General features: G+C 42.7%; 2 protein-coding genes across 3 annotated transcripts in view; both read right to left on the reverse strand.

Moving 5' to 3' along the window:
• LOC138983890 (cell division cycle protein 16 homolog) overlaps nt 1-15,158 on the reverse strand; it is a 161,973-nt gene that overhangs the window by 53,029 nt on the left and 93,786 nt on the right. The gene's annotated exons all lie outside the window — the stretch shown is intronic.
• On the reverse strand, nt 507-14,775 carry LOC138983883 (adenosine receptor A2b-like). Of its 2 annotated transcripts, none has more exons than XM_070357212.1 (8): nt 14,472-14,775; nt 13,892-14,155; nt 9,408-9,656; nt 8,865-8,968; nt 8,153-8,300; nt 7,143-7,343; nt 6,121-6,231; nt 507-3,984 (listed from the first exon to the last, which is right to left on the reverse strand). In XM_070357212.1, exons 3-8 carry the CDS (start codon nt 9,618-9,620, stop codon nt 3,472-3,474), a joined length of 1,290 nt encoding a protein of 429 aa, XP_070213313.1. In that variant the 5' UTR covers nt 9,621-9,656; nt 13,892-14,155; nt 14,472-14,775; the 3' UTR covers nt 507-3,471. The 2 variants fall into 2 exon arrangements, 1 of the variants encoding a protein (XP_070213313.1); XR_011461302.1 differs by having other exon boundaries at nt 3,862-3,984; nt 5,975-6,231.

Raw genomic sequence — 15,158 nt, forward strand, 5'->3', positions numbered from 1 at the left:
AGATCTTGCATCTTTGTTTATTTAATATAAGTTGCAACAGTGAAGGTGATCAATACAACAAGCCTATTCACACACGCACACACACACACACACACACACACACACACACACACACACACACACAAACTTAGACAAACACAGAATGACAAATACATTTCAGATAATGGGTATAATAAAAGGCTTTTTTTTTTAAAGTGTGTGTGTGTTCGTTGTGTGTGTCGAGTAGATATGTGCATCGCTAAAAAACTATACAGTCACAGAGTACCTCGGGCAATCGGATATCAAATTCTAACACGGACAATTCAAACCAAACACGTACACACACACGCATGCACAAGCACACGCACGCTCGCATACATTCTCAGTTTCCAAAACGCAATACTTACTTGTAAGTTTACTTCACTGTAGTTGACTGACAATGACTCTTCAGAAGCATACATGTGGATTTTAATTATTACAAACGCGATATACACTCATTAATACACAAACTTTTCCACAATGCCTCTTAATGACAAAAAAGAAAAGAAATAAAAGACCTCGGTAATTCTGCCGTAAGTGCAGGTGGCTGATTACACCTAAACACGCAAAAACCTTTGTAGCGCGACCCTCTTGCTGCTGGCTTTCCGGCCATTGTGAGGAAACGATCCGAATTTCCCAGCGATGGGACTATAAAGTAATGAAAATGAAAAAAGTGTCTTGGAATCAAAGTAACAATGAAAACGTTTTTGAAAGTCTCCGATTCCTTAATAGTGTTTGTGTCGAGAAGATTAAATAGGTTTGATTTGTTATAATTATAGCCCTTGAGAATCGGTGAAAGTGCAGAAAACCACTCGATCATTCCCCCTCCCCCCCCCCCTCACCCCCCTCGTCTTCTGGCAAAATTAACAGTCATATGTACAAATGCAATTCTTATTATATCTGATGACAGGAGACTTCCATTTTTCGTTGTCATGAGTTCTGAATGTCCACGTCCATTTGCTTTAGCATTTTCATGATATCGTTCTTACCTATACCAGCGGTATTTTGATAAAAAGAATCAAGACATGTTCATTTTTGCCAAGTTTAGGGCTCAAGAACACCAATCAAGTTTTTCTTAAGAGCTGCACAAACAGCCTTTGGATCATCCTTTATATGAGGTGACGTCAAAATAACGACAGCAATACACACATTAGCGCCAAACTCGAATTTCAAAACAGAACGAGATTGATGTAAAATGACACGTACACAGCACACATTCGTTTGTAGCACGTGCATCCGCTCTATTCAGCGAAGGGGTTCTGTTTGAAGGATTATGCTGTCTTCTCAACAGATGCAAATCGTTCCCACAAAAACAGAGTGTTATCCCCCCCCCCCCCCCTCCTTTTTGGACTTTTGGGTATTGTACAATTTCATCCGGTTTAGATTTGATATTCTGATATCAGCCAGTTGAAATCCGGTTTTTCTCAACTCGCTTCGGAATCTAGGCAGATTCCAATCTCAACCGCCAAACACGCACGCGGAAGCACGCTCGCACGCACACACTCACGCACGCACGCACGCACACACACACACATACACACACACACACACACACGGACGTACGCACGCACTCGGACACACACACACAAACACACACACACTCACACGCACACAATGTATTTACGACATTCGTTAAACACATAAAAATGATCACCATCTGATTTCGTGGCGAAGTAATCCATCTTCTCTTCAAAAGATCAAGCTTTCAGTGTTTTCCCGTAAAACGAACGACTCGTGGATCCTCTAAAATCGTCAGTTTTAATGAGACTTGTCCTCTTTCAAACTAGTCATTCAATTCAAGCAAATTTAACGATGAACGCAAACAGTCATAATTAATGTCATACTGCTGAGATGACAGCAACATTTTTGGTGATTTTGAACGAATGTCGGTGGTGCGCCGACTGCTGACAACACATGGTATCTCTGGCACAGTTCTTTGGCAATAAATGACGTCTCAATCACCGTAGATTCTCGATATCTATATCTTGTAAAGGAGTATTTGGCTGCATTGACTGACTGCTTGTTTGATAAGTATAATGACACACCCACCATCTCCGCATGAAGTCAGTCCAACTTATACCGCTGTGACTTGAAGACTGGCTCATTCATATGAACGATCTACACCCCGATCTCCCAACAAACCTCCTCACTATCTTCAGACGCCTCCGTGCCGGCGGCTGCCGCTTCCATATCTTTAACAAGCCCTGCCATTGTGGAGAACCCTATTCATTCCAACACATTTTCGCTCCATGCGCTACAAATAGAATTACCTTTAAAACCTTATATGACCATATGCAGCTCCATGGTCTGAGTCCCCAGGATTATTTGCGCAGTAGCAGTTCTCTAGGCTGGTCACACAGCCGACTGGTCAGGGACTCGGACATGGGGCTGTGGGTATAACTCTAAGCCCAGATTATCACCGTCAGCGTGTTTCAGTTTGAGGTCGAGTGGCTCCCGCCATCCCTCCTGATTCTATAGAGACTACCCTCTAGACAACATATCCTCACCCTAGGCTCACTAGTCGCCAAACTGTACATATTTTTTTATTACCACGGCCTTTCGTGGCTAATTACATCTTAATCCTTTTATTCTTAAAAAGTTTTGAGATTTATTGTTCGTGTTCCGCTTACTTGCTCATCTATTTGCTTTTATTGGTGATCCTGAAAGGTTCCACCTTTTAACTCGTTTTGAATAAAAAGAAAATCATTTTACAAACCCGTTATTCAAGATATAGAATACAGACTTATAATTCTTACCAAGAAACATCTTAACTACTTTTCATTTTAACGAATTCCACAGACCATTATCATCTCAACCCCACCCCCTGCCCTCCTCTCCTTATTTTTTATTTTTTTATTTAATTTTTATTTTATTTTTTGAAAGCGGACAAACATTCAAGTCCTTAATGGCTTAAAACCGTAGGACTTTTAATATTATAATTAATTTTAAGTAAAGACTGGCTCATTTTGAGAGTTTTGTTTTTTTACAGCAAGGCAGCAAAGTTAGGTCACAGCGCGGAGTGTAGGCACATCAAGCTGGTTCTCTCAGAGTCTTCTCAGCTTCACATAACTTTTTTTTTCTTTTCTTTTTTTCTGTCCCAACACCTGTTCCTTGTTCCGGTCAGCTCTCACGCCGCCCCGTCCCAGTATCCACTGCTCCATCCACATCTGAATTTCGTTCCGCTGCCAGACTTACCGATTTTAAAGACGCTCCAGGGAGTGATGTCGGGTCGCTGCGGTGGGCGACCCTCTGAAGATGACACTGCACTGCTGCCGGGTCACTTTGACGGTGTTCAGTAGTGGTTATGTCCCGAGCCAACGGACGCATAACTTCAGTCATGGAACCATGACTTCAGTACAGTCCGTGAACTGTTGTGTCAAGTATACGGTGATTGTTATGATCTTCAATTCGAATCACCGCAACCTTTATTTTGTCTTTTGTTTCCGTTTTCGTTTATGAGTCACGTGAAACACTTGGAGAGCTGTGATTGGTCGCTGTCTTTTCAAATCGAATCACCGCAACCTTCATTTTGTCTTCTGTTTCCGTTTTCGTGTTTGAGTGACGTGAAACATTTGGAGAGCTGTGATTGGTCGTTGTCTTTTCAAATCGAATCACCGCAATATTCATTTTGTCGTCTGTTTCCGACTTAGTTTTTGGGTCACGAGAAACATTTGGAGAGCTATGATTGGTCGCAGTCTGTTCAAGTCGATTCTCCGCAATATTCATTTTGTCGTCTGTTTTCGATTTCGTTTCTGGGTTACGTGAAACATTTTGAGAGCTGTGATTGGCCGCTATCTCTTCGCGCTTGCGCCGTAACACCTTGACCCGGATCCAGTCCTTGTACTGCGAGTTACTCTTAATGAGGATGACGGGAAAAACGACAGTACTGAGCGAAGCCATGAACATGCCGCCCGCGTATAGCATGAACGGTGCCCGCCATTCTTCGATGACGTACACCTCAAAACCCTGGGCAGAAAATGACATTGAAAAGACCGTCCAGGTTATGTAATTGTAAATCAAAAAACAAGATGAGCTAATTATTTAAAAACATTTTTATTTTGGAACGTGAGAAATGCATCGATCTGTTGCGTTTTAAAACAGTTAGATCATTCTAAACTGCCATGCCAAACAATTACAATCAAAAGAAAATATAAGAAAGCGTCAAGAATTTAAAGCAATAGGCAACAAGAGGCGAAGCCATCAAGGCTCACGTAAGAAATCGACAAACAGTAACACAAACTCAATCACTCCGTCACACATACACACACACACACACACACACACACACACACACACACACACACACACACACACACACACACACACACACACACACACACACAGAAAGAGCATAGGTGAAACTGTGCAAGAAAGCGAGACACTAGATCTAGATCTGTCTGTCTGCATGTAGCCTACTTACAGGACACGACTGCCAACTAGTCTCGGCGCGCTCAAAATAATAATGACCGAGACTTTCAGTACTTCCTTCGCGTGACGTCTAACCCTCTTACGTCATAATGTGACGTCAATGTAATGTGACGTCTTCAAATGTTAGAGTTTCTACCACAGACATACACACACACGCACGCGCACACACACACGCACACACGCACAAACGCACAGACAGACAAAGTTATGATCGCATAGGCTACACTTACGTGAGCCAAAAAGGGTCCCGGTTTGACCGCTATTTATACCACTTAGCAGATCACAACAAAGCTATCCTGGTTGGTAAAATTAGTCACAGGAAAGTAAGACAGAGCGTAAAGCTGGTACACAACATCACCGCAATACTGCTTATATCTTTCTCTTTTTTTCCCTTTCTTTCTATCTATCTTTCTTTCTGTCTATTTTTCTTTCTCTCACAAAGTTAGAGAGAACCGGTGTAACACGAAATTTTTACTCCACGAAAAATTTACTCCGGAGTAAATATTTCGTACGAAATTCTTACTCCGAGTACACTTTTTGTACGAGAAAAGAACTCCCCAAGGCACGAAAAAATTACTCCCTCCACGAAATTTTTACTCCCCATTTTTGTTACTTCCAGTAAAAATCTCTTACGCAAAAATGGGATGCGGGCGAAGGGATAATGCCAATAAGTGATCTCGCGCAAACGAATGTCCTTCTTCCCCTTCCACCACCAAGACTAACAGGGGACAAGGGAGTAAACATTTCGTACACCTGGCATGGGAAGTTAAATTGCTCGTGTTGGGGTGAAGTAATTTATTTGTTATTTATTCGTCAGGAGAGTAACATTTTTGTACAAAATTTTTACTCGGAACTCAACTGTCTTGGGGAGGAATTTTCTCGTGCAATGGGGGAGTGCTTTTTTCGTAAAAGGGGTAACTTTTTCGTACGAAATGTTTACTCCGGAGTAAAAATCTCGTGGGAGTAATTTTCTCGTGTTACACCGGGCGTATTGCATTGCAATCGCTTGACTGAATGGTTATAATCACGCCTCAGCGTTCGTTTTTGAAGTCTATATCTATCTTTCTGTCTATCTTTCTTTCTCTTAAACTCAGCGTGCAGTTCCTACCTGAAATCTCAATGAAAAGCGCCAGGGCCACAGTAAGAGAAGGCACAACTATGAGCTGACACGTAAACATCATCACATTTCTTTTCTTTCTTACTTCCCGTCTATCTTTCTTTCTGTCTATCCTTCTCTCACACTCAGTCCGCAGTAGGCTACTTACCTGAAAGTCAATGAAAAGCGCCAGGACATCACGGCAGTACTGCTTCTTTCTTTCTCGTTTCTTTCTTCTTTCTCTTTTCTTTCTTTCTTTCTCTTACACTAGGCGTGCATATCCTACCTGAAAGTCAGTGAAAATCGCCAGGACCACCGGAAAGTGAGCCAGAATGTAGGCCTAGAGCTGACACACAGACATCACGGCAATACTGCTTCTTTTTTTTTTTCTTTCTTTCTTTCTTTCTCTTACACTCAGCGTGCAGTTCCTACCTGAAAGTCAATGAAAAGCGCCAGGGCCACGGGAAAGTAAGCCAGAACGTAGAGCTGACAAACAAACATCACTACATTACTGCTTCTTTCTTTCAGTCTTTCTTTGTGTCTATCTTTCTCTCTTACACTGGGCGTACAGTTCATACCTGAAAGTCTATGAAAAGCGCCAGGGCCACGGGAAAGTAAGCCAGAACGTAGAGCTGACACACAAACATCACCGCATTGCTTCGTCCCTTCTGCTTCCGGTAGTTAGCTATCTGAATAAACATAAGCAAACAGAGTCAAACAAATCACATCAACTTTTTTTTGTTAAAAGCCAGTAGGACATTATTTTTCCTCATTTCAACTTAAAAAAAAAGCAACAACAAAACAGGAGAAATTGGTTGGCAATACTATGTTTGAGCCCAAGCAGTAAAGTAGGTTACAGGCGAAATCATTTTAAGGGATTAGTTTGAAGATTGATTGGCAACTCTCGCAAAACACAAAAGAATTACTTAAACAAAAAAAAGTTCCCGTCTTTCATAATTATCTTTTCATACTTGAATACCCTGTAGGAAAGTACGATACCGGTCAATCTCGCGCCAAGCGCGTGACTGCTGTAAACCGATTTGAATTCACCTTCCAAAATGGCGGTTCCACGGGAGAATCTTTAAGAATTCCTGAATTCGTCTGCCGCATTCACCGAAGCAAACATGCTTCGGTGAGAAAGACGGATACTCCGGAAGGATTTAGCTAAAGAAACATCTCTCCACCACATTGTACTCTCGTCCATTGAATCGATTTCACTAACGCTCTCGTAAGCTTGAAGTAATAATTCCATGGCGTCTCAGTGACGGAAGTGAAAAGACTATGGAACGCTTTACAGTATGTCGTTATTGCGAGTTAGTTATTTGAGCTGCGTTTTCTTCGATTCAGTTATCGTTTTCAACTTTTTTTCAATAAAAATTGCAAAACGGAATCGAATAAAGAAAAAAAATATCGAAAAATATCAAATTCTACTGATGTCGAGATCAGCGAAACGCTACAGGAAATGCACCCGGGTATATTCCCTGTATATAGGGAAAACACCTACAGGGGATGCTCCTACAGGGAATCCACCCGCTTTTGGTCGACAGTAGACCCCTTCTGCAGAATTAAGGGGCATAACTGTGTACACAGAGACACTCGCCTCAAGTTTCTTTTCCCTCGTGAGGACAGACGGATGGAAGTCTGAAATCTTGTGCAGATGTTTGTGGGCCACACAGAATATGGCGCCGTTGAGTACTACCAGCAGGAGCATGCCGGGAATGAGGTTGCCCAGCAACATGAAGCCCACCAGGGGAGCCACTGACACTGTGGCGAAGTTACAGTCTGTGTTGTTGGAGTTGAGCTGTACCAAAGAGAAAGAAATCAAGTTCCCAGTTCAAGGTATAAATAATACTATATTACTTAAAACAAAACGCCCTTAAATTGCTTCCAAAGTTATACCATAAGATTCTGCGTTGCAAAATAATGCTACTGCGCAGTGAATGTAAAAGTGAGGTATCATTATCCAGTTGTTGAGAAGGAAGATGTGGCCGGAGCCGACTCGGGCCATCCAGGATAAGCTGTACGGCACGGCGGCGTCCCTGCAGATGACCACTACATTTCTCAATTGGACTGGTCTCCACGTGTAGCGGCAACAAGAAGAAGAAGAATTATCAAGGAGCATCTGCTTGGCCCGTAACGTTGATGAGTTTAGTATCTGTTTTGTTTGTATATATGCGTTTATCATTCGGATCATGCACGGCTGCATGTTATTCGTGCTAACTGTTACGGTACTGGTGACGTTTCCCAAGTTGTTAAAGCTCACTTAATTGCCTTTAAAGTTTAAGAGAAATACGCTTATAAACGATGATCTACAAATTCTGTCAAACACCAATCTGAGCTATAAACCACCAGTGTTCAACACTAAGCGTTGATTTGAAAAACTCTTAAAAGACGATTTTCGAAGATAACTCTGTTAGGATTATCAGCGGTCTGGAAGAGTAGGAACGGACAGGTTTCAGTTGCTCGTCCAGATCGCAGGATAGAGCCGATCGGAAGCTCCGGATTTTATGAAAAACCTGTCTGCGGTACAGGGGCTCCTACTCCTCCTGACCGCCGAAAATCCTGACAGAGTTATTTTCGGAAAACGTTTATGAGCCGTATATCACTGACCTCTTTTCTGACCTCTAAGCTGTTGCCAAAAAGAGGCATGAGGAGTGTGAGAACCGTGCCGTATGAGAAACCTGCCAGGATGACGACTAGGACCCGTTTGCGAGTAACAATGGTTACGGCTCGAAGAGGCGCAAATATGTTGATACACCTGAGACAAATACAAGAACAGTTTAAAAGATGTTCGACATACGAACAAACAAACGGTGTCGTAGACACAATTGTGTTGCCTTTTTCGCCCTTTTCCTTCTTTTCCTTCATATCTTTCTCAGTCTCTTTCCTTCTATATCAAACAATTAAACAAGCAACCTACTTTACTCTCGATAGTGTACAACAAACAACTTGAAAATTACCGCACTGATAACCCCCTGACTAAAGTATGCCTGTAAAATTTGTATGACCGATATATATATATATATAAGTATAGGTATATATATTAGCCAGTGTGAATGACCACATTTACGTCAACAGTTGCAGTTGCACGCGACAAGGGCCTGACCACAAGTGGTTCACATTTAGTCATAATTATACTTGCGTACTGACGCAAAGATGAAGAAGTTATTCGCAGTTATGCGGGTGTCATTTTTTGAGTCACCCGGTTTTGAACAATCGCAGTCATTAAGGCACCAACTCGTGAAACAATATGAGTAAACATGGGAGGCTCAGCCCATGAACGAAGAAGAAGAAGAAGGAGAAGAAGAATTGAGGCACCCACCTTTCAGCCGTGAGTGCGAGCAGCATGAGGAGTGTGAGAATTGGGATGGACATACAGGCACTGTTGGCCGCGACACACAGCATGGACAGGCCATCTCCAAGCAGCTGCACGTGATAATAGCACACAATAACAATAGCAACACAATATACGTTATTTGTCTTGTTGACCAAAATATGCCATTTAACACAGATCAAGAGAGTCAGTGTTCCTCCGAGAGCGCGCCAGCTAGACAACAGATAACGTCACCTTATTTAATACGAGCAAAGTTAGCTTACGAAGCTGTTCAGTAAACTATTTGTTATCTACAGCTTGCACATTATCATAATAAATTATGAAATCATAAAACATTTCAGCTCTTAGTATTCTTATCCTATCAGCATGCACACATTAATGTTCACGTCATTATCCACATGGGTGTTGGAAGTCTACGAAATTCATAGAATAGAAAAGAAAAGAAAAGAAAGCAAAGTTTGCTCCAGCCCCCCCCCCCCCCCCCCCCCCCGCCCCTCCCACCAACAAAAATAAAATAAAACATATTGTCACCTCAAAGTCAGCCAGAAGAGTGACAGGGATACCAGTAGCCCACAACATGTCTGCCACGGCCAAGGCCGCCATCAGCAAGTCCCCGGATGTGAGTTGTGTCTTCCGGTCACACAAGCTGACGCAGAGCAGAAGCGAGTTCGTGATGAAGGAAGCCACAGTGACAAAGGAAAGAGTTCCGATCTGAATGGTGTCCAGAATAACACCTCGTCCCATCGCGGTCTTGGTTGTTTGGTCCCTCTTCTAAAAAATCTGCGACAGAAAGGCGTTATAGTTTTGTGAGATGTATGATAAAATGTATGCTGACGAGATTGTGCTGCAACGACAACAAAGGACTCATTTCCAACTTGCACGACAACTAAAGAATAACTCCCTGGAGATTTTGGTTTGCATGAGAAGAAGCGCTTTGAATCTCTTGTTAAAGTCTGAGGCGGAAAGTAAGTATGGTTTTGTGAAACAAAAACCAATGTATGTTATTGAAACAGTAATTGTTGACAAAACAAAGCGTTACATTTACTAACAATCACACGTTCCAATAACCTAAGATTCTTGTGTTTAGATTCTGAATTTTTTTTAACGTTAGTAGTCTATCTGTTTTTGGATTTATGGGTTTGTGAGTTCAGTTGTACGCAAGCGATATGCAGAACATTCGTCTGCTTGGGGAAACACGACCTTGCGTGACGTGCTTCCGGGCTACCCTTTTTTAAACTTTCAAAACTTGGAGTTGTACTGATCTTGTCTTGATGAAAAAAGAAATCTTTTATGATTTAAGAATGTTTGTTTTACAAGCTGTCAATTTATTATTTAGATTTTAAAAGTTAGTTCTAGCGCCAACACGAGGCGTCCGATTGTGGTACTAGACAATCCGGCTGCCCATGCAAAAATAAATTCTTTGAAAAATGCTCGCTCTTTACGGAGGGCACCTAGGATGTTCTCAAGCGGTGACTGTTTAACCGAAAGGCTGTTTGTACTGTGTGAAAAAGCCTGGCAGTGTCTGTGACCTGAAACCGATGGTTTAAGTGAAGCTGAGTGTGCCTTTAATATATATATTTACGTGAAAAATAGGAGAGAGAGAGAGAGAGAGAGAGAGAGAGAGAGAGAGAGAGAGAGAGAGAGAGAGAGAGAGACGGAGAGAGACAAAGAGAGACAGAGAGAGGGAGTGTGTTAATGTGTGTGTCTGTCTGTGTGTGTGTGTGTGCGTGCGTGTGTGGGTGTGTGTGTGTGTTTGTATGTGTGTGTGTGTCTGTGTGTATGTGTGTGTGTGTGTGTGCGCGTGTGTGTACGTGTTTGTGTGTATGTATATGCGTGCGTGAGCGTGCATGCGCGCGCGCGTGTGTTTGTGTGTGTGTGTGCGCGCGCGTGCGTGTGTGTATGCGTGTGTGTGTGTGTGTGTGTTTGTGTGTGTGCGCGTGCATGCGTGTGCGTATGTCTGTCTGTGTGTTCGCACGCTCGCCTGCATGTGTTTGTAAGCTACGTGTTAGTGTACACGTGCTTGTGTGTGTCTGTGTTTTAACGGTCACATAAGATAATTTAAAAAAAATCATCCGGGCACTCGCTTGCGTGATAAGACTCAATGGCAAAAAATCAAGAAATAACTAATTGAACATTTAGTCTCAACCAGGCCACGGCGTTCTGGAATGAGAAATGTTCTCTTCCAGTGAAGTAATCAGCTCCCTCGGCGGCATCAGTGTCCAATTAAGGACATTATTGAAGACACTCTCCGACTTTGATCTTCGTCTAACCGGTCCCCTTACCGGTCCCTGAAAAATCTTTCAGACACACAGGTGAGAGAGAGAAGGAGGGGCGACAGAGAGAGAGAGAGAGAGAGAGAGAGAGAGAGGGGGGGTGGAGAAGGAGGGGCGACAAAGAGAGAGAGAGAGAGATAGAGAGAGAGAGAGAGGGTGGAGAGAGAGAGAGAGAGAGGGTGGAGAGAGAGAGAGAGGGGGTGGAGAGAGAGAGAGACAGACAGACAGACAGACAGACAGAGACAGAGAGAGAGTGGAGAGGGAGAGAGAGAGAGAGAGAGTTTTGTTTCGGCCTGTGAAAAATGCCAAGGAAACAAAGGCAAATCCACGCAAAGGCCTGGTTGTGAAACCTGTCAAGTCAAAGTCTTTCGCATTGTACATGGGCGGGCTCGACATCCCCAGAGCCAGGGTTCAGCAGAGCGATCGAACGCAGATGTGAAGCAAATGCTGTTAGCGTGGACCATTGACAACGGCACCAGTAACTGGTCTGAAGGGCTCCGCTTTGTCCAGCTACAAAAGAATTCATCCCCACACAGAAATCTGCAGAACAAAACTCCATACGAGGTGTTGTTTGGGGAAAAACCGAGATTGGGTCTGCAGAAGACCTTTCTGCCTAAAGAAGTTGCAGACGTGCTGACGACAGAGGAAGAGCTGGAATCTGCCATACGAGAGATGACAGGGGCCGAGGAAGTTGATGACGAGGCCATGGCCGTACCAGAGATGACAGGACCAGAGGGAGTTACAGACGAAGCCATGGCCATACCAGAGTTGACAGGGGCGGCAGAACCCGTTGCTCAAGACGTTATGGCAGTAGACAAAGAAGATGTGGCTGCCAGTGCAGATTTAGAGACTGGAGACGAGGAATCAGCACAATCCAGGCAGATCCCAGATCTCAAGAAGAAGAGAATGACAAGACATCTGATGACCCCACAGTTGCTGAACACATGAAGAAGATAAGGGCGTGCCGAGCGGAGGCTTCACTTGGCCAAGAAAAAAGTAGCGCTCAAATGCTGTCTTCAACCAATGCCAAACAACCCTCCCTAAACGTCGGGGACTGTGTCCTACTTCCAGTGTCGGAGTTTGACAGGGGTCGACTCGACGCCAGAAATATCCCCGGAGTCGTGTCTAAAATCACAGAACACGGCGCGTATAGCATCGCTACAAAGCACGGCGTCGTCAATACTGCTTATTCCAGAAATCACTTACAGAAGGCAGATTGTCAAATCCTAAAGCTTCAAGATACAAACCCACCGTTTCTTCTTTTAGAAAAATCGCTACTAAGCATTCCGCCCATGGTGATCAGGGGTATGCAAAATGCGCCTGTCAGACATCCTGCAGCTCCAAGAGATACGCTTGTAGAAAAAGCGGCACTCTCTGCAACGTGACCGACATAATGTTGGCACTTCTAACACCGAAATTAATTGACCAATCACCGAAGGGCACCATAGTCATTTCACAAAAAGGAATTGCCCTACCCAGAATTCCCTCTTTGGACAAATGAAGGCTTCTTTGCTTGATGACGCCCTTTGGTCATTTTGTGTGTACATAAAGGGAACCAAAAATCAACAATTTGACTGCTCGCTATGGTGAGTTAGATTTAGTTGATGAATTGATTTTTGTAAAAGCGACTAGTGGCCTTTACGTTCATTCTTGGTATGTGGCCAAGTGGAGGGATAGTCTCATCCCATGGCACATGTAAACGCCTGGTCAGATATGAGACGACCGAGCCGTACTGTTTACACGGAAAGAAGTGTGCCTTGACATTTCTAAAAATTGTAATAACAATAACAATAACAATAACAATAACAATACTTTATTGCCCATTAAAATGTTACATAAAAATGGAAAATGTTCTTCTTCTTTCTAAAATTGAAATGTTAATAACAGATTCAAAATACTTGCATTGTACTCTTTGTCATTTTTTTCAATCCAAAAATGTATACATATATCATGTTTTACTCTGAAATTGTGCTGAATGAAAGAATATCGGTTTATGCTAATTAGGTTCCATGTTGGCATATGTCTCGCGGAAACCTGCGCGACCTGTCTTGGTCATCGGGTACTGGCTAGCCACGTGTTTCTATATAGTCTCAGTAATGTCGGTTGAAGGTTTTCCGTGTTGATCTTTTAGTTTTTAGTTTCTGGCCGACAGATTGACTAAATGTTTTGATATCGCTTTACGCGACTTGTATCTGGTTACATTATTTTGACCGTACTCTTTATGTTTCTTGATCTTTCTCCTCCTGATTTCCTTTCGTTTATACCCCTCTTCTGTTTTGATACTTTTGTAGCTATTTTTTGTTAATGTTAACACGTCTTTTGCTACGTTATCTATACTTCCTCTCTGCAATTATATCATTCTGATGATATCTTCAGTTCAATCCTTTTCCACTTCAGCCAAGAAACTCATCCTCTTCTTCTTCTCTGTTTGTTGGTTGATTTACTCTGATTAATATTAATATTGTGTTCATCTAGTAATGCATTTAATTCATTTATTTATTGATCCATGTATTGATGTTCGTATGTTTATGTAATTATACAGTTATGTATCTATGTCTTCATTTAGGTATTTATCATCAAACAGACATTTATTGTTTTAAACAACTTGATACTACAATAACAGAAAAAAAACAATTGGGACACGAACTTCAGTAAAAAGTTTTTTTTATGCGTTTCATGCAGACATTTATTCTTCCAAATCTCCATCTCTTCAAAAGTACCATAATTATTTCGAGTACTCACACGACTTTTTGTCAAAGTTCTGTGCTGTAATGAACACTCCCGAAGACCAGTCACGACATTACTGTCCACGCCTCTGACCAGTCAGTATCAGCACCTCCACAGGCCACTGGCTTCGTTGGTCAACACACCTGACACGGTCAGTATCAGCACCTCCACAGGCCACTGGCTTCGTTGGTCAACACACCTGACCAGTCAGTATCAGCACCTTCACAAGCCAATGGCTCTGTTGGTCAACACACCTGACACAGTCATGATCTTATTTCTCTGTTTGAAATAAAAACAAAAATGGTATGTTATTGTAACGTTTAATTTGGCAAGATAAAACGTTACAATCACGGTACTTCGACCCAAAGGTCTTTACAATGGACAGACAGACAGACAAACACGTATGATACTGATCATGAACTTAGCTGAGAAAGTGTTTCTGTTTCCATTCTCTGGAAATGACTCCAGTGACTTCAATCTCAAAGACGAAAATGATTTGTCAGAAATGAAACGTTCAAATAACTTACCATTCTTTCTTCTTTCTTTTTTTTAAACATTCTTTGTTTCACTTTTAATTTTCATCTTTTATACTTACCATTCGTGTTTGTTGATTCTGAATTTTGGAACGTTAGCAGTCTACCTGGTTTGGGATTTTTTCTCTCTGAGTGGGTTGCCAAGCGAAGCTCATCAAATCCCTGTTCGCGGCGTCAGCAGCTATCGTAGCACAGTCGCTGACACACGATCTCTACAGAGCAGCCAAAAGCATGGTTGCTTCCAACAACATGCCTGGGATTTTAGACCCCACGTCAACTAAATGAGACAAGGCGCTGTCGCTTTTTCTCTTTGCTTGCTTCTAATGGGTCCTTGTGGTTTTTCTTTGTGATGTACCCCATGCACGTGATGGGTTTTTTCTTGTTATAATGGAAGCCGTGGCTGATCAAGCTAACAGGAAGAAGGAAACTAATAAGCCGCGTGGAGAGGGGGGGGGAGGGGTGAAAACAAGTAAAGATAAAAACTAACACACACACACACACACACACACACACGCGCGCGCGCGCGCGCACACACGCACACACACACACTCATTAACACACATACACACGCATGCACGTACGCACACACACACACACACACACACACACACACACACGTTTCCCAGCTACCAACCTGTTTTATCGTGAGTCCTGTCACAGTCTGCCCAACGTCTGTCATCAAGCAAACGTTTGAGTGTCTTTTAACACCAAGTGTGGCTGTCATTGTGTAATGTAACACCTTTTCCGCC

This window comes from Littorina saxatilis, linkage group LG13 (genome assembly GCF_037325665.1).
Source record: "Littorina saxatilis isolate snail1 linkage group LG13, US_GU_Lsax_2.0, whole genome shotgun sequence".
Taxonomy (NCBI): domain Eukaryota; kingdom Metazoa; phylum Mollusca; class Gastropoda; order Littorinimorpha; family Littorinidae; genus Littorina; species Littorina saxatilis.